General features: G+C 40.7%; 3 protein-coding genes across 5 annotated transcripts in view; 2 read left to right on the plus strand and 1 right to left on the minus strand.

Annotated features, from left to right (window-relative positions):
* wdr21 (WD repeat domain 21) overlaps positions 1-4,059 on the plus strand; it is a 10,766-nt gene extending 6,707 nt beyond the window's left edge. For 2 of the 3 annotated variants that reach the window (XM_015053903.1, XM_015053899.1), the window contains exons 5-13: positions 180-282; positions 858-1,004; positions 1,161-1,210; positions 1,351-1,430; positions 1,575-1,667; positions 2,156-2,253; positions 2,334-2,510; positions 2,637-2,751; positions 2,829-4,059. In XM_015053903.1, coding sequence (XP_014909389.1) covers positions 180-282; positions 858-1,004; positions 1,161-1,210; positions 1,351-1,430; positions 1,575-1,667; positions 2,156-2,253; positions 2,334-2,510; positions 2,637-2,751; positions 2,829-3,073 — 1,108 coding nt within the window. In that variant the 3' untranslated portion in view covers positions 3,074-4,059. The remainder of the gene's footprint in view (positions 1-179; positions 283-857; positions 1,005-1,160; positions 1,211-1,350; positions 1,431-1,574; positions 1,668-2,155; positions 2,254-2,333; positions 2,511-2,636; positions 2,752-2,828) is intronic. The other variant, XM_015053902.1, reaches the window with a different exon arrangement.
* Positions 4,060-4,148: 89 nt separating this feature from the next.
* Positions 4,149-12,481, minus strand: zfyve1 (zinc finger, FYVE domain containing 1). Its single transcript, XM_015053898.1, has 13 exons — positions 12,332-12,481; positions 10,686-11,172; positions 9,895-10,138; positions 9,534-9,794; positions 8,754-8,968; positions 8,560-8,666; positions 8,329-8,437; positions 8,144-8,241; positions 7,915-8,032; positions 7,582-7,752; positions 7,309-7,489; positions 6,562-6,675; positions 4,149-5,621 (listed from the first exon to the last, which is right to left on the minus strand). Exons 2-13 carry the CDS (start codon positions 11,163-11,165, stop codon positions 5,389-5,391), a joined length of 2,331 nt encoding a protein of 776 aa, XP_014909384.1. The 5' UTR covers positions 11,166-11,172; positions 12,332-12,481; the 3' UTR covers positions 4,149-5,388.
* An 853-nt stretch (positions 12,482-13,334) lies between these two features.
* Positions 13,335-15,189, plus strand: pigh (phosphatidylinositol glycan anchor biosynthesis, class H). The gene is made up of 4 exons (XM_015053911.1): positions 13,335-13,821; positions 14,313-14,522; positions 14,613-14,696; positions 14,785-15,189. The coding sequence occupies exons 1-4, from the start codon at positions 13,645-13,647 to the stop codon at positions 14,857-14,859; spliced, it is 546 nt and encodes a 181-aa protein (XP_014909397.1). The 5' UTR covers positions 13,335-13,644; the 3' UTR covers positions 14,860-15,189.
* Positions 15,190-19,487: the final 4,298 nt, after the last annotated feature.

Below are 19,487 nucleotides of genomic sequence, written 5' to 3' on the forward strand. Positions count from 1 at the left end.
TATATTGGCCACTATTACTGTTGCAGGTAAATTTTTGATGTTGGATTCCAAATGCCCATAAAACCCAACAAATCGACTTCAACAGGATTTTTAAATTAATCAAAATTCAAATCATGGAGAAGAAATTATCGTTTCCGTGGTGGGACAGATTGTTAATGTGGCTTCACTTTACCAACCAGGCTTGTCCACGAGGTAAAAGTCAGCGGAATGAGGCGCCACAAGCTGCAGATTCAGAGCACAGACAACAGCAACCCAAACACAGACAACTTCAGGATCATCGTGGTGAGAGCACTTCACACACCCCTTCAAAACTGGAACTGCAATATATATATATCAAATCATAATTGTTATCACAATATCAACGTATGCATTGTTACAATCACGTGAGACTGCTCAAAGTGCTTTACATAAATAAGAAGGAAATACAAGAAACCAAAAGGACCGAACAAAAGAAGAAAAAGAAAACAAAAGAGTATAACCCCACGTCGCTCGGCTGCCATATTTATTGGGTTTTTATAATCTCAGGGGTTTTAACGCTCTGCACAGTTAAAACTTGACTTATCCAGATGGATGGACTTCGCTGCCCTTGACGCACAAATTAGATACAGATTCAAGCTGACAAAATGCTTATCCTGACAGGAAGTGGCTGGGGAAGGGGGAGAGGGGGATTGTGATGATGGAAAACAAGAAAAAGAATGAGAAAGTTGAGGGTTGATGACAGTCATTATCAGTGTTGGAGTTTTAAACAAATGCGACGATTTTGTTTTCCTGGTATTGTGTAGTTCAGATCAAAATTAGCATAAAAAAAAAAACTAATTTGTTATGTATTTTCCTTTCCTCGTCTCTCTCTCTCTCAGGGGGATTCTGTGTGTGAGCGAGTGTTCACCGTCAACGACGTCTCTCACGGTGGCTGCAAGTACGGCATTATGAACTTCAGCAGCGGCAGCCGGGGCTCTTTGTCCGTGGAAATGTGCGATAATCTGTACTTCACCAACCGCAAGGTGGTAGGGCATTCCTAGAAGACACTCGTATACAGAGATCTGCCTCGCTGTTCTGTCTGGTTTGCTGCCTTTAAACATTTATCAGTGGTTTAGATGTGGATATTGTTCTTAAATGTACCAGTTGTACTTATATTAAGGGGTCTGCTGTGTGCTTTTCAGGTGAACTCCATCTGCTGGGCCTCGGTTAACTACCCCGACTCTCATGTTCTGTATCCTTCCGCCTCAGCCTTCTGGTTTTATGTTGTCAATATTGTACATTTAAATTGACAGTACACTGCTTGAAATAGTTTTTTTTTTTTTTTTTTTACCACATATTGTATTGTACCTTCACTTGATGGGTGACCGTTAGGTTGTGTCTGGTGGGAGCGGCTGACACCCCCGGCTGTGTTAGTTTACTCCCCGCGTCGCTCTTCAGCAACTCTAACCCAGGTTCGTCGGCTCCGTTTGTAACGCTGACAGTAGTTTGTATCGACATCTTTAACCAGACGATGACATAAGTTGCGGTTTCTCGTGCTTAACCTCAACACGTTAGTTGTAAACACTCTTTTCTTCTGACTTTTTTCTTATGCCCAGATCAACCAGGGATGCTGTGTAGCTTCAAGATATCTACAGCTTGGTCCTGCGCTTGGTGCTTCAACCCTCAGTTTGATAAGACCTTCAGCACTGGTTGGTTCTGAAGTCATTATTTTTTCCTTTCAATACATCCGATATCGTGATCAGCCGCCTGTATGCATGTGGAAGGTGAACCAATGTCGCTTGGTTACAGGTTAGCTTTAGCTGTAGATCTCTAGGACAATTGTTTGTTATGGTTAGGGTTTAGCTACATGCAAAACAGTCCATTGATTGGGGTACAGAAAAATGTTACAGCTTGCAATAAGCAGGAGACAGACTAGTGCGTCAAATTTGTCATAACACTGGTCGACTTGCACTGGAATTTATTTAGGCTTAGCAAACTAAAGTGGGTTTATATGAATGCCAAACAATTTGTAATTTCCCTTTCACGTCACAATTTTACCCTAGTTTGTGTTTTGAAACCCTTATAAAATACACTAAAGTTTGTTTTTTGTGACGCAACACAATGTGAAGACGATCCGGGATATGAGTACCCACTCAAGCCGCTGTGGCTGTATTAATGCCGCTGTGCGTGTTTGCAGGCCTGACTCGTCGGGTCATCATCAAGGATGCGGAGACGGGACGGACGCAGACGTACGGCGTCGGCACCGACGTCTTGGCACAGCATTTTGCTCTCAGGGTGAGATTTTCGTCCCCTGCTCTCGCGTAAGAAGAAGAACAAACCCAGGCACTGGATTTAGATTCCCTCCACGTCTCCAGGTTCCGGTCCTGTTTAACGGCTGCCGATCGGGGGAGATTTTCAGCATAGACCTCCGGCAGCGTGGCCGCAGGGATCACAGCTGGAAGGCCAGTCGCTTCCACCACGAGTCAGCCATCACCTCCGTACGAGTCCTGCAGGATGAGAACTACCTGCTGGCGGCGGACATGCTGGGTCAGGTCGGAGCAGTTCGTTTCTTAAGCTCTCGTTGGCATTTTAGCTCAGCTAATTGCTTTTTTTTTGTTCTTTTGAAGAAGTGGAATATGTTGAGTAATAACCAAAGAGCTTTTTGAATTTCCTTATAGATCAAGATGTGGGATGTACGAGTTAGGAAGCCTGTGCTGGAGTACAAAGGGCATCACAACGAGCACGCCTACCTCCCCGTTCATGTCAATGAACATGAAGGTCTTTTGTTAGCAGGTAGGAGAAGATATTATATTCCTGGTTGTTGAATAAAGCAAACTAAAACTTTAACTCACCAACTCACATTCACACAGTGGGCCAAGACTGCTACACAAGGCTGTGGAGCCTGAAGGATGGTCACCTGTTGAGGACCATCCCGTCGCCCCATCCAGCGGCCAACGACATGATCCCAAGTGTCGTCTTCTCCTCGAATTTGGGCGGCAGCAGGGGGCTCCCCGGATTGCTCATGGCCGTCAAGCATGACCTGTACTACTTCCCATACAACACCGACTACCAGGACGGAGGAGAGCCCATCGCTTTAATTCAGACGATGCCATAAAAATGGTCCCTTTAAATAAATGTCCTGAAGCTGTAGTAACATTGTCCAGGAGACCGAATGTAGTTCTGGGTTTAGCGGAAAGTCGAACGCAACCAGAGAACGTCCTCGACTGTCGACCGGAGCTGGGTTTGGGTGACGCACTTTACAAGTTTACCGTTAAATATCCAATGTACACTTAAGAGAAGTGATGCTGTGTGTGGACGTTTGGCTGGATCGTCTCTTGGTGTTAGGAGGAAACGGAGCCACGAGAGCTTAAACATTGTTTACTTTTCTTACAACTTCTCTTGAAAACTTTTCCATAATTTTGTTACATTACAACCAGACGTTCCTGAGTTTTATTGGGATGACTGCCCAACGCAAAGTAGCGTACACTTGAAAAATTGAGGAAGGACTGCTTAGTTTAAAAAAAATTCTACAAGCACAAATCTGAAAAGTGTGGCACGGATTCCTATTCAACCTCCATTAATAACTTAGACCCACCTCTTGTTGCATGTGTTTTGCAAAATGGCTCAAATTCATCCAGTCTGGACGGGGAGCATCAATTTTAAAGTTTTGCCACAAATTCTTAATTGGATTTAGTTTATGACTTTGACTAGGCCATCATTTTGACAAGCTTTCATCTAGACTTTTCTGTTGTAACTCTCATTGTGTTTGTAGGGTTGTTTTTCCCCGCTGGAAAGCCGACCTCTTCTCTAACCGGGTTCACCAGAGCATGATGCTGGGTCCGCTGTGTGCGTTTGCTTTTATTTTCCACACAGGACAGAATATTCTAATTTGTTTTCATCTGACCAGAGCTGGTTCTTATAAACGGACTACGCTCCAGCCTCGCCTGAATCGTCTGTCTTTAAAAAGTTCTTCAAACCACAACCCTGGACAAAGCAACATGATCTCAGTGGTGTTTAAAATCTCAGGGGGAAACATTGTTTTTGAAAATGCGATTGTGCCAAAATAAAGTGCTGCATCATTCAGCAAGTGCATTTACTCAACATGTTCCTGCTGATGAGTCTTGTGTTATTCGGAGGGACGGAAAGCACTTAAACACACATACCAACAGTTAACAGAAATGACGCTTAAAAGTGTTTTTTCAGTTTAATACATACTGAATGAGAAATACATGAACACAAGTCGATGATTGGTTCCATGTGATGTCTATATTCAGTGATAAGATCTGACTCAGGGGTCAAAAAGTCTGTCCTTTTACCCAAAGACTTTGTGACCAAGTCAGTTTCCGTACAGTCAAGTCTTATAATTCCCAGATATTCTGCAGAAGGAAAAAAAAAAACAAAAAAACTGACCAACACAAAGTTGTTAAATTCACAGGATCGTTCAAGCTGCAAACACTGCTCACTAAACGCTACTATATCTCCCGGTTTGAGGAGCCAGCCTCAAACGGGTCTTTAACTCCTACTGTTGTTTCTGTGAACCGGTCACCCAACAAAAACATCACTGAGTTTTAACCTGCGGGTTTATTTTTGCTTTAACAAAAAACAGAATCTATCTAAAAAAAAAAAAAAAAAAACTTCCTTGTTACCGTAAACCTTTTCATTGTATATGCTCTATATAGTCCTTATAAAATCTAAACAATTGAAATGGACAGCACTATTAAGGCTGCTGCATTGTTTCGGGTCACTTGAGTGTACACCAGCAATGACTTTAATTACCGTTATTAAGTAGTAATTACTGTTATTTATACATATAGTTATCTATTAGGTAAAGGTAACAATTACTTGCATATTGACTATTAGGTTATTGAACTGTTTGGAATGCATCTTGATGCAACAGAACAACCTGTCAGTCAATCGGAGTTAAAACTGAAAAGGTTCCATCATTTCTCTTCATGAGGCAAACAATACTCCTGGAGGAACAGACTTGCAGGCAATTAATAACTACGGTTCATACTTTGCTCTCCAAATCATCCATACAACTGGCTCCGAACTACACAAAAGGTGCTAAACGTATGAGAATGTCATACTGACAAGGATTGTCGAAGGGCTACGGAGCCTAAATCTACAGTAAAGGGAGATCTACGGATAGACGACGAACGTAACCTGAATTCAGCCGCAAGCGTGCATCACTTAGCCTCTTCTCAAAATTCAAGTCACGTCTATTTTTAACTGGTGTTCACAGTGTAAATTTTAGGCATATTGACGTCAGTCCGATCAAACAGAAGTGATGCGAGACCGGCAGTAAAACATAATTAACAGTCCCGTTTTCCTGCAGCCTTGAGAACGGTGCAACATCCCATTACTGAGGTTTTGTCCTCCAGCGTTCCCGGGAGGCTTGCGTCTTTTAATCGTTACAGCTTCGCCGTCCTGCTAGAGTTCCCCGGATTTCTGGCTACAGCCGTTGCAGACGCGCACCGGGTGGTCCCAGCCTCGGGACGGCACCGGGCGGCGCTCCTGAGAGCAGTCGTCACACACTCCCTGGCCACAGGCGCGGCAGTGGTGGATGGACAGACGTGGCGTGAACTCCCTTTGGCACTCGCAGCAGGATTGGATGTCCTGGTCTGGGACCCAGTAGGCAGGGCGAGCAGCGTCCTTTACCAGACCTGGAAGAAAGAAATCCTTAGTGGGTAATGGGATTTTTTATTTTTTTTAAGACTTATGAATGGAATTTAAGACCTACAGCTCAAACGAAATCTATGAACTTCCCCCAGCCAAATGGCGGTAAATTTGGACTTACACATAAAGCAGCTAAAAAAGCTAGCAAGCTAATAAAGGTATGATGGTAGTGAGTCATATGCTGCGCTCCATTTACCCTGGAAGCTGGAACCTGGAGCTACAGACTTCTTAACATACTAGTTAAAAAGTCCAAATTTCAACTCATTGTTAGCAGCAGCTCTTACAAACATCATTTTAAGTTTTACTTTCCATAAGCACACTACTTTTAATTTGTTCAGTTTATAGTCACAGGGGGCTACATGTAACATTGAATTTAGAGAGACTCTTACACGCGTCTTGTGAAATAAACATGTCTCCTCCCCTTTACTGTTGATGCGAGGAGCGGCCATATCGAACTTTAAAAAGTTGTGACTTGGGGTAGTCTGAGCTGCTCCCAATTTCCCAGAGGCCAGTCTGATTTTAGGATGGCGTTCGTTTGATTTTACTGACTGAGAGGTCAGTACATTTTCCAGCTCTGAGTACAACTGGAATACAGCAATCAAATGCAATGAAGATGTCTGTGTGTGACTCAAACTTTTGCCTGACAAAAAGAGTCCCACAAGAAAAAAAAATAAAATACAAAATAGAACATACGCAACTAAATAGCCCTACCTAGACAAAATTTAAGACCCATGAATATCACATCTAAGGCCAACTTACAACAATTTAAGACATTTTAAGGCCTTCATTTTAGATACGTGAATTTAAGACTTTTTAAGGCTGCCCTGACACCTGATAAGATGCTAATAAAAACATAGTTAAAACATTCACTGTATTTTAATCAAATACATGTTTTGGTCTGAAGTCTTTGTACAACGTAATGCTCACCTAAAGGTATGTCAATGGCACCGACGACGGCACCCAAAGTGTTTTGAACTGCCTCGCCAACCTTTCTTGCTATCAGGGTGCCTCCCTCTTCCTCCAAGGCAGCGTCCAGCAACTCTGAAACAGAAACCATCCAATCAGACAGAAGATCCCAATATAACAGTGAACACAAAATGACTGGGGTGTCTTGTTTGGTTTCCTTTGCCCTTGGATATAGACAGACGGTCCTGATCACAAGTTTACATGCGATTATTGTTGGCATGATTCCCATATTCACTGTTAAAAACTATTTAGTGCACAAGCTGGAAGTTATGCTGGATTTTCAACTATCCACACAAGGCCAATTTTATAACAGGCTCAAATGTGTGCATATATAGATCAATTCATATCAGGAGCTTAGATTTTTGGGACTGATATCCAGTCTATGTGTAGCGCAAAACAACCAGCCGATAAAGAAAACAATGAGTCAGTCCATGACGTCTGTTTTTAAGACAAACAGTACGTTCATCTCTGAGACTTTGACCCTGGACGGGTCATGCCAAGAAAGCAGCTTCAATAAACTCTACCAATTCTACCAAGAGCCATTAGCTATATATGGCTGTATCTATACTTCTAAATTTGTATAGATGAGAAAGAATATGCAATAAATTCAAAATTCTACACTCGTTTCTTATTTTTTATTATCATTAAAGTTGTTTGTTGCACTTAATTAAAAGCCCAAATTGAAAGATTTTTTTTTTTTTTTTTTACCCGTTGGAATTCCTCGGTTGTGAAAACAAGCATCGCAGACCCGGACCGGCGCGAGCCCCCAGCCCCGCTCCGGGACCGGCCGGGCTTTGGAAGAGCAGGCGTCGCAGAAACCATCTCCGCAGGCGCGGCAGTGGTGCTTGGTGTCATTGGGCTGAAACTCCTCCCCACATTTGTGACAATTCTTGAACCGTTAAAAAAAAAAAAAAGAGAAGAAATATCAAAAAGACAAATCCGTACCATGTGGTCAGCATGCATTATTTTATAGCTGCGCACCAAGATAAGGGAATTAGGTTTCCAGTAGGCGGGAGCAATCTGGTCGGTCAACCAGGAAGTGACCGCTTTGGCAGGTTTGACGCTGAGTTCGGAGACGGACTGAGAGATGTATTTGACTCCATCCAACAACCTTTGGGCCGCGTTGTTGTTGTCTTTCAAAAAGCCATCGGACTGAACAGAGGGAAAACAAACAGAGGTGTAAAAAAATGTATGATTGCGGAAATGACCGCTTCCAAAGAGGCACTAAGCTTTTGATATCAACGAACATCTTCCGTTTGATTTAATTCACGTGTCCTGCGTGCTTCTCCTCAGTCAGCTGAGCTCAGAGCTTACCCCAGGCCAGATGTGCTGGATCTCTGTCCTCACCACCGTTTCCACCGGATCCTGGTTTCCGTACCAGTACTGTCTGCTTCTGTAGATTACTCCGCAGTTCGGGCACTCGATTACATATCTGGACAAAGGTGTTGGTGTCATCACAGAGAGGATAGACAAGGAAGCTCCATTTGTATCTAAAGACTTTGAACCACATCCAATCATCCTCTGAAGGCTTGCGTAGACTCACCCTGACCAGGCGTAGATGGCCAGGCCAAACCACGGCGAGTCGGATGAGGCCGTCGTCTTGGGAACCACAATCACTTCCTTCCCGCCCTCGTAGCAGGCCTGAGCGAGTCCACACAGAAACCGAGAACCTTAGCAAACGGGCATCTTATCATAATCTCAGAGGCGTTCTGCTCTGCTTGCACTTGCCTTGCAGGTGTAGATGCGGTTGTCGTACTGCGCAGAGTAGCGGCAACGATGTTTGGCTTCATGGTCGAGTCCCTCTTTTAAGTGATTCATGCTTCTCTTGCAGCCTGTCCTGCAAACGAGAAAAAGACAATGTGAATCTTTTATACCACTCGCTTGGGTATTAACAGTAAAAGTCATGTATGTTCTTTTTTTTTTTTTTTGTCATTAATGATCTTGTAAAAACATACATACCCACAGCTGAGGCAGATGCTGGAGCAGGTGAAATACTCATCTGGGAAAAAGGAGTTACTGGTCATTCGTTCATCTGGGATCTCCCCACAGAAACGCTCACTCAAGGCCTGACCAACAGAAGCCGGTTAGTTTTAAAGGAAGCACAGCAGCGTGAATGTGCAGGCCGCCGTGATCAAGGCCAGCATCAACAACACCTGGAGAGCCTTGAAGATGACGCTCGCGGAACGCGGCGATCGGGTGTTGTTGTTATCCAACTGCTGCTCCAGGCTGCGCAGCAACCCGCTGAAGTCTGTGGGAGGGTTGTAGGTGCGAGTCCCGCGGTACTGGATGGAGCTGAAAGCCTCAGGGAAAAGCCCCAGTTTCCTGAATCGTTCCTGGAGCAGACGCTCGGCCGACTCGGACGGTTTGTCTAAATGCAGAGAACACGTACAGAGAGGAGGCAGAAGAATGGGTCACACTGAGGAGTTCCCGTCCTGTTGGACAGGTTTCACCAACTCAAATGTAAGACTTTTTAAGACCATTATGAAGACAATTTAAGATGTATGTCTTAAATTCCATTCAAATAAACATGTTTCCACCACATCTCACTGCTGTTGATGCGAGGAGCAGCCATATTGAAATGCAAGTCATAACTTGAGGTAGTCAGAATTGCTCCAAGATGCTCCGACATGTGGAGGCGTTGCAATTGATTTTACTGACTGGTACTTTTTTTTTTCAGTTCCAAGTACAATGAAGATGTTTGTGTGTGACTCAAATTTTTCCTGACAGAAAAGTATCGTTAAAAAAATAGATACAATATATGTGATTAAATTTAAGACCTCTGAACAACATATTTAAGGCCAACTTACTTTTTAAAAATGAATTTAAGACGTTTCAAGACCTTAATTTTAGACATACATTTTGAACTTTTTATAGTTGACCTGGTCCAATGTAATAAATTATTTGATTCTAATCTAATCCGGCAGGCTAGATACCTGATCCTAGAAGCTTGGTGTGGACGGTCTCATGGAAAATAATCACTGCTGGACCCAGCGTTGACAGCGGAACGTCCAGACCGCAGCGGGCCGTCGTTGCCTTCAGCTCTTTTGTAAAGTGTTTCAGGTAGGCGTCTGACGCGTCTCCGAGGAACTTAAAGAGATCGTCGTGGAGACGGTCCGCATGCGTTCGGTAGATAACCACGTCAGAAACAGCCAGGACCTTCAGAAGAAGACGCGTTCGCTGACCTTGGTTGGCTCCTGATGAGTGAAAAAAAAGTAAAAAATAAAAATTGGTTAACAAAGACCAGGTGACAGTGGTGGTGAGCAACTAATTAAAGTGAAATAATTTATCCCGTACCGGCCCCAAGCAAACCCTCGGTGTCAATGACTACAACACTATGGATGGGGTCCAAAGCTGCCCAAACCCCCACGGTGCAAGACTCTTGTGTGGGGGAGGTCTTGAACACTTCTCTTCCAAGAAAGAAGGTGTGGTTCAGGGTGTAAGATTTGCCCTCCCCGGTGTTGCCAAAGATGGAGACCACCTTGAGGAGTCCATCAGGGGTGCAGCCAAGTCTGCTGACAAAGTCCTCCTCATTCTTCACCTGAGAATCCACATTAGATCATATCATGATTATTACATCATGTAGGACTTGAGCTATTAATCATGATGACGCGATTATTGAAATAACTGTCAACAAATTTAGTCATCGATTAATCGATAACAGCCGTATAAAGACTCAAAACAAGGAAATTTTCTGAAAGTGGTTATTAAGCCAAAACTGTACAAACTATATATATTTTTGCATTTAAGTCCTAAGTTNTCATAATGCATTTTGCATTCCTTGAGTGGCATAGTTTTAGCTTTACCCGGCTCTAATTTGATATTGCATTTTAGGCGATAAAATGTTTTTTATTTTCTCATTTAAAATGGAAATTTAATTGTTTATTTATTTGCATCTTTTAGCATGAGATCATATAATTGTATAAAAAGGGCTTTTGTGGTTAAATAAAAAAATCTCGAGAATGTGCCAATTTTTTTATCCGATCAGAATAATCGATTACTAAAACGATCTTTAGTTGAAGCCCTAATATCATGCAAATAATAAAGAGCTGCTGCTGAAAAAAAAAAATCTATTTTATGGCTGTTACCTGCATTTCCTCCTTCTCATCAACCAGCAGGAAGCTGCAAACCTTCTCCAGCTTCGACTTGAGGATCTCCATCTCCGACTCCCCATCCGTCACGCTGCTCTCCTGAGGAGCCTTGGCGGGGGGATACTGCGTCAGAGGGTGCTTCCGCTTGTTGACTCCGCCGTGAGTGCGTTTCTGGCAGTCCAAACACAGGTTGATCTTGCAGCCCTGGCAGCGCACCACCGCTCTGAGTCTGCCGGCGCAGCTGTTGTCGCCTTTACAGGTGTCACAGAAGGGAACGTGACCCGGCGTGATCCGAACCCGGTCGTGATTCCTCATGCGCTCCTGGCGGTGGAGCTCCAGTTCACAGCGGGTGCACTGCAAGCTGCCGCATTCGTCGCATTCGAACGCAGCCTCGTCTGACCCACCGCAGGCGTAGCTCTCCTGGCAGACCAGGACTGTGTTCATTCCTTTATCCACCGCCGGACTTTGGCCGCTCATGGTAAACCTGGAAGGTCAGATTGATTCCCCTTAATAAGCAGGAAAATTTATGTGCTTATTAATATTTGAAAAACTCAGACCTTTGAAGAGAAGCAGCAAAATTATTAATACATTACTGAAGTGAAAGGAAATTATACATGGTTTTCCTTTTTCTTTTCTTTTTTTTACCACTAGACTATCTGAAAAGTGTGGATTCCATTTGTTTTCACCCCTTTCATCCTAATAACACCAAATAAAATGCAATGTAACCAACTTATTTCAAACTTAGTAGAAGGTGTTAACCTAGGAGTTTAATGCAATATAAAAACAAATGTTTTGGAGGAGCAAACAGTAGCTAACAAGCAGAATCATGACGATCTGCAGAGATCCACAGTTCAGGTGGGAGAATCTGCTGACAGGACAATATTTGTTATGCATTCCACGCATTTGCTCTTTGTGAAAGAACCATATTTGAAGGAAAATCATGAGATGTCTTTGTTACAAGTTTATCACAAGCCATGTAGGCGACTCAGCAAACATGTGGAGGAAGGAGTTCTGGTCAGATGACATCAATATTAAGCTTTTGGGACAAACATGCAGAACTCCATATGTGGCAGGAAAAAAAATGCTGCAAATCCAACTGAGCACACAACACTGAAATATGGTGATGGTAACATAAGTAAGAAAATACTGATCTCAGTATTTTCTACTGGGATCAGGAATTTGGTTAGAGTTGATGGGAAGATGGGTGGAGCTAAGCTGATGTTTACCGATGTTCTTTGTTGATCTGAATGCAAAGCTAATAGTTGTGTTTAGGGGACATTTAGAGGAATCTATGAGCTGGTGTCATTTAATATTTATCTCTCAAAGTCATACAAATAACAAGGTTTTTTTTTTTACTCTTATTTTTATTATTATTATTATTATTAATAATAAACATAACTCATTCTCAAGTACAACAGTGGTAGGAGACACTTTCCAAGCCTATTAAATATATTTTTTCATGATGACATAAAAATCTGTTAGGTAACATTAAGAAACGCGGCAGCTCACCAGATGGTGCTAAGTTTCACGTCAGAGTCCTCCAACTCAATAATAAACAGCCGTAAGCTAACAGCAGCTACTACACAAAGAGACAACTCACTTCTGAGGAGACAATGTAAGTCAATGTATCTAGCAGTTCTCACCCCCTCGTTGGACGGTTCTCAGGTTGAAAACGCTGGCTGAACTCGGTCTAAAACTGGACCCGTCTGCTATCCAGGACCATCCTGTCTACTGCCACATATAGCTGCCCCGTCGGCAAAGCTAAGCTATGTTGTATCAGCAGCCACTGGTTAGATGTTATTGCAGCTGATCGGCTTGTTTTTACACAAGGGTCAAGAGTCAGCGTAACGCAGTGCATCACGGGAAATATAGTTTGTTTATTTTTTGTGTTATGGCCCAATTCACTTCGAAGGAACAATCAGCATAATTTTAATTTATCGTGAAATCAAAACAATTTAGCCCCTGCTTAAACTCTACTAACGGTTGCAAAAAGCGAATTAAAAACTTTCTGAAGATGCGGCTTCAACGTTTTTTATACTACCCAAAATGCTTTGCGCCTCACAGCTTCTGTACGGTTTGTTTGTATTAAACATCGGCGTACACCGAATGACGCAGCAGCGGGGTTGAAAATAAAATAGCTGTCCATGAGTAGAGAATTCACAGTAGAACAGCAGCAGAGTGATAAATACACGAAATTACACACAATTAAAGTATATACAGTGGTCCAACAACTTCAGTAATGTATCCTATTAGTTAAAAATAAAGTAACGGGTACACCGATAAATTGACAATCTCTTGTTATAGTAATCACTGATTACTGGTGTTAAAAGTAGCGCTTAATACTTTACATAAAAAATAGTTGATCACAATAAGTTCCAAGTACAAATTTGTTTGTTTCAGAAAATTTAGGGGACCTTGCCACTCACATTATGGCGGACGCTTAGCGTATCCTTACTCGCAACGAAGCCAATGCTGTTTAGTTTTTATCTCAACGCTGTGTCTATGACTAAACCCATGGTCAATATCATGTGATGAAGATAAATTTATATTGTGCTGATTAATGTTGTTAATAATTAAACTGTGATTCATTGATAAAGCACATTAAAGGACCGCTTTAGTTAAAGCTGCAAATCTGGACGCGCTGGTGTACAAAACATTACGCCCAAAATTAAGATTGATTTGAGCACTAACATCTCCGCACCAATCTCTGGCATAGTTATTTGATATATTAAATTGCGGAGTTTTTTTCCCCCCTTTTATATTTTGACGGGAGCCACCGTTATCCTTCAATGGGCGTTTTCCCCGTCGTTAGTTTTTACTATCTTTTGTTAGCATAGCCTGCTTTTAACCTTGACTCCAAGCGTATACCAGACTTTAGCTTGCTGCTAACTTTAGCTCTGATAAATCACTCAGTGCTCGCCTTTCTTCGTCTATAACTCTATTAGTTTCGTCCGCAATGGAGGACGAAGCCTTGTCTAATATAAGCGGCAAAGCGATATCCCTGGATTGCCAGACTCACTCCAGCTTTTGCAGGGAGTTCACTGTTAGCTCCCCCAAGATGTCCATCGGTAAAGTGATGGTGTACACTTGTTCTGTGTGGCTCTTAGCTTATGGTGTGTTCTTTTTCACAGAGGTAAGACAGTGTGTTTCAATTATCACTTAATATTGACCAGATCGCAATCACAAGGCTTTTTATTTTTCATTCTAAACCTAATGAGAGATCTTTATTTCACAAGGAAATATTTAGTTACTCGGTATACAGTTTAGAGAATGTCATAAATATTACATTATATACAAGGTTCGCAGTCATTCATCCAGCGGCTGTGTTTTTGAATTAAAAAATATTTAAAGTTCATAGGAAATTTGAAAATAGGACTTCATAATTATGTGTTATTGGAAGAAAGGAAAATTAACATCTGAACACCAAAACTATAAAATCTTAAAAAATTCAAACATTTAAAAAAAATCTCAAGTAAATAAGCAATGCTAAGCCTGGAGGGGACACAAGTAAAGCCTGGTGGCCCTGCCAGGCTTATAATACCTGCATATACTTATAACTAAGTTCTCGTAATTGTTGTTACTTTACTGCCTTCATGAACCTCACTGTCCCTCTCTCTCCTGCAGAACACCGCAGTTCTCTCCAGTGCTATTCTCATCACCCTCACTGGCATGATGCTTCACATCCACTTTGTGAAGGTGGACCACGAGTCTCTCCTTGTCATCGGCTCCCTGGGCATCCAGGTGTCCTCCAGCTACGCGTCAGGTCGCGAGGTCACCACTTTCATCGAGATGAGCAGGATCAAAGACATTGTCATCAATGAAGCTGTTTACCTGGTGAGTGGGTGCATGCTGCGAAACAGGAAAAATAGTCTCTTGTACGTCTACGGGAACTCTTTTAAATGGATATTTGTGCTTTTATTTCAGAATCAGATCATCTACTACCTGTGTGTGCTGTTAAAGGAGCCTTCTGAACCCAATGTAGTCTCAAGTGTTGTCCCATTGTTTCAGGTGAACTAGAAGTCTGTTAAGGCAGATGTCACATTTAGCAGGACTAACAGGAACATGTCACGATGACTGTCCCGTCTTTATCTTTCAGAGCTCCAAGCCGAGGCTCAACTGCTTAGCGAAGGTTTACAAGAGCTGTCAAGAGATTCTGTCCAAGTGCCAATGACACATAAGTCGTATAACCTCATAACATTGTTCATGGACCTTGTTTGATTATTTTACATTTCTTTTTGACCGATGAGAGCAGAGAATGCATTCTTTACCCAGGATATCTTAAATATTTACAGGATTTATTTCCTTTGTGAATACATCCATGAAATGAGACGGATTTACTTTATTTGTAAGCAGTAGTTTAAGTGTGTTACTTTGTTATAAAGGTAGTTTAATACTTGCTTTCATAGGAAAACATTCTTTCTCCTTCTAGTTGTTAACTTATATAGTGTAATATATATTGTACACATTTTGTGTAAGTTAATAAATTTTAAAACAAACTTAAGTTCACTTGCATGCTTCTTTTTCTAGAGCAATAGTTTTATTCGACAGTAGGGGGCACCAATGCTTTATAAAATTGAAAAAAGGTTTCGAAATATCTTCCAATACATGCTTTGAATGTAAATGCAACTTATTTTAGTTTAGATGTAAAGACATCTACTAGCTTAAGAGAGGTTTACAAGCTATTTAAATTTTTATTTTAAAATGCCATGTTTATAATGAAGCATACCCTTCTGCTGGCTCGGCTTCTCTAAGATGTTAGCATTATTTACATTCAGAAAAAAAGTGTTTGTGAAATTAAAGGATTAAACCTGGAGTTCATAGGAGTATGAATAATTTTGGGCTTACTGGTTCAAATATTTAATATTTTACTTCCTTGTTGAACTGCATGTCTAATCTAGCCGTTCTCTTAGTCGGACACGTTTCACATGTCTGCCTTAACAAGACTTGTTTGTTGAGTTATTCTTACCTCAGATTACCGCTGCAGTGGGTGCAGTGATGGTTTCAGAGCCATGCTTGCTGCACAAGTATTATATATATTTATATACTGCTCAAAAAAATAAAGGGAACATTTCACTTTAATTTTGTGTGTGGCTCCAAATCCAGGCCTCCATTGGTTAATAAATTTGATTTCCATTGATGATTTTTGTGTGATTTTGTTGTCAGCACATTCAACTTTGTACAGAACAAAGTATTCAATGAGAATATTTCATTCATTCAGATCTAGGATATGTTATTTAAGTGTTCCCTTTATTTTTTTGAGCAGTGTATTTTTTTGGACAGTAGTTTCAAAATGCATCATGCTAGTGATGGTGTACAATGGGGGGGCTGGGATACCCCTGGACAGATATTTAAATGACTTCCATTCTCTAAAAATGAGTAGTGCATTAGTAAGATTTGGTGGGGTGGAGGGAGGGGGTTAATATGTTTTGCTCTATTTTTTTTTTATTTTTTTTTATTAAAACTTCAGAACCATCTGAATTGTACAATTAATTGTATGGGTATGTGACATTCATGGAGTGAGGCTTTCCCCTGATGGGAAGTGGGACCTTCTGACGTAACAATAGACCCTCCTGGAGGTGTGAGACAGTTGGGAATCAACAAGAAGTGGGAGGCCCGGGAATTACCAAGAGCGACACCTTGGGGTCTCTGAATAGGCCTCATAAAGCAGCAGCTACCCCCATAGTGAGCTGAAAGATCAGGCAGGGCAAAAACCCAGTAAGGCTTGCTTTAGACTCAACGGTGATCCACTATCACCTTACGGTAGGGCTACAATCGTAAAATGACCTCTCGCATAATAACTCGTGAATTTGCCATCTTTTTCTGTTTTAAATTTGTGTGTTTCAGTAAGGTGTTCACTGTGCTTCAGTATCTAAAGAGTGCATGTAAAGTACAAATAGCTTACAGTGTTTTTGGGTGTGAAGACATCATGGTTTATTTTAGGTGGAGGTACCTGTGACCCACTGAGAAGAGGAGTGATCCTTTTCCCACCTGCAGTGCACACCCATGTGCACACACTCTGCTTCACTGACATTAAAACAATACAACACAGTCAGAGGTAGAGAGTTTGCATAAATGCGATGGGCACGGCTCATCCCTTTTGAATCCCTTCTCTCCCCTTCCGCTAACAGATTGAATTTTGCTTTTAGTCCACTGTCCTTGGGATAACACCACTAGGATAGGTCACTGAAAACAAATGGTATGGAAGACGCCTTGTAAGGAAAAAATATTCAGAATATCTGTGTGTGATCTTGTTATGTAGAGAACTGGAAGGCTTGTTTATGACCTCAGTGTCTGCGGCACGTCGTCTATTGAGCAGTTCTTCCAGTGCTGGAGACTTCTAGAATATGTCGTGCTGTATCTTACATCATTACATTTTTCTTTTCTGAATGTTCTCGACAACATCACAGTTTTAGTATTTTTAAAAAGCGTCTCGATGTGTATATCTGCGGTAGTAGCTATTTAGCTGCTAGCAGTTAGCATGGCAAACTCTGCCTGTTAGAACATCAGAGGAAATTAGCTTGTTTTGAACTTAATGAATACTAGATAGACAGTTTAATTTCCGTAATTAAAATTTTGTACATAAAACTTTTGAATAGAAAACTAATAAGATGAAAGCAATAAATTTTACATTTATTGCTTTCATAAAAGCAATAAATATTTTATTGCTTTTAGTTCGTAATAACTAGCGTTCGTAACAATGCTAGTTGTTACAGACAACTAGCACGTTGTCTTCGTAACATGCTAGTTCCAGCTACATAATGACCATTTACAGTTGAAACCATATTTACATTATCTAAAAAGTCCAGTTATTTTTTTTTTACTTTCTAACATTAAATTAGACTTGAATATTTTACCAGATTACCAAAATTAATTATTTTTCCTAAATACCAGAATTATATAAGGACATTTCAAAAATCCTTTCTAAACTTAGTCTAGTTTTATTACACACTTCCTCTGTATTTTGATATATTTCCATTTTAGCACAGTATAAATTCTGTCAAACATTATTATTATTATTATTATTATTATTATTATTATTATTATATTGTGTTCTAAAAGTTTCTCACAACAGTTTGCTCTTATTTTGACAACTGCATTCTGCCAGAACTGATGTAGCCGGATCATATTTGTTTGCTGCCCTGCTTACACACAACTTTTCAGTCACTGAAATGAGGTTATTGAGATACCCACTACTAAATAGTAATTTGGTTGTCCTTAATCCACTTTAAGCAACTTGCTGGTATCCTGGCTGAAGATTATAAGGTACTCCAGTTTTTATACTTTTCCTCAAAATGCAATTAAGGGTCAGACTACTGGACATACCACCAATGTCTTATCCCTTTAAAAAAATGATAACTATAATCTAGTCCTTTATATGGCTTTTGAAGTAATGGCTTCTTTGAGCAATCTTTCAACAGTCTTGAGGATGAAATGCATGTGTCTCAACAAAATACTGCAGTCATTGGTACACAGAATCCTTCCATGTAGTGGCCAGCCGTATTTGCACATAGTTGGTGATTTCATTTGCCAGAGTTCTCTGGAGTCGCCCACATTACCACAAAAGAAAGCGAGACTTTTACGGTGTTACCTTAAAATGCAACCTGCGCCCTCATTTAGCTCAAACGTTGCGAACCTATTAGAAGCTTACAAAGTCATGACTTTAAAGGCATAGTAATATTTGCAAATATAAACTTCTGTTTTTAAGACAGTGTTTTCTTTCAATTGTCCGACTTTAACATTTCTGAGAATTTCTTAGTTTTAATGTTAGAAATTGATGTCTTTTTTTCCCTTCTAAATATGTAAAATTAATCTCTGAACATGAGTAATTTTTTTTCCAGAAATGTACTCTTCCATGGCCAGTTTTTCTTTTCGCTTAGTCTCAAATGGTCCCCTAATATTAGCATGTTAGTATTTTCATTTTTGACCAGCTTCGTTACTGTAGTTTTGAGCTAAATACAGTGGAAAACATGGTGTGCCGATTTTTGGCAGCTGGTGTATGCAGTCATTTCTTTGCCCTGTTAATATGATGAGTTCGGGAGCAAAAGGGGGAAGCGCTTCGTGTTATTGTTTTTAAAGAAGTTTCAGTTAATCTGGTTCAGACAGGTAAGAGACGCATGATGTCAGTTTAGATTTGAATCTTGAAAAGAGTCCGTAAAGTCCCTCCCTGCCTTTCAGGCAATGTCATCTTTGAAAACATGTTACTGTTACACTTCAGTGATATAGGATGAACATTTATGTTTCCCTTGCTTACAACTACACAAGGGCCACTTACCTGTATATTGTCTGACTGTTCTGATGCCCCAAATAAATCTGATTAGCTCAACGTAAAATAAATAAATAACTGTTCCACCAGGAAAGTTAAAAATAAAAAAATAAAAAAATGCACAGTAGTCAGATAACATGATATGATATTATAAAAGATTTGATCACTGGCAAAATATTAAAAACATTAATATGTTTTTAATATATTACTAGAAGACTTACTAGAAGTCTTCTAGTAATATACTAGAAGACTTCTAGTATATTGCATACAACCCACATTGACTCCTAGTGGCCTGATCCATAAAACCAGTAAATGACTAAAATATTTCTAATATGGCACAAGGCAAAGGCTAAAGCAGGAGTCTTCAGACTCCATAAATAGGTACTGAGCTTCCTGGATCATTTAGAGATAGGTCATGGAAGACATTTGACTGCTGGAAAGAAAAACAAATACCTGAACAATGACAACATGCACAGTAGAAAATAAAAAAATATATATTATCGCATTGCAGTTCCTCTGTTTGGCCTTAGCTTTGA

The sequence above is a fragment of the Poecilia latipinna genome, unplaced genomic scaffold (genome assembly GCF_001443285.1).
Source record: "Poecilia latipinna isolate Pla-1442-1.1 unplaced genomic scaffold, P_latipinna-1.0 Scaffold1213, whole genome shotgun sequence".
NCBI classification, from domain to species: domain Eukaryota; kingdom Metazoa; phylum Chordata; class Actinopteri; order Cyprinodontiformes; family Poeciliidae; genus Poecilia; species Poecilia latipinna.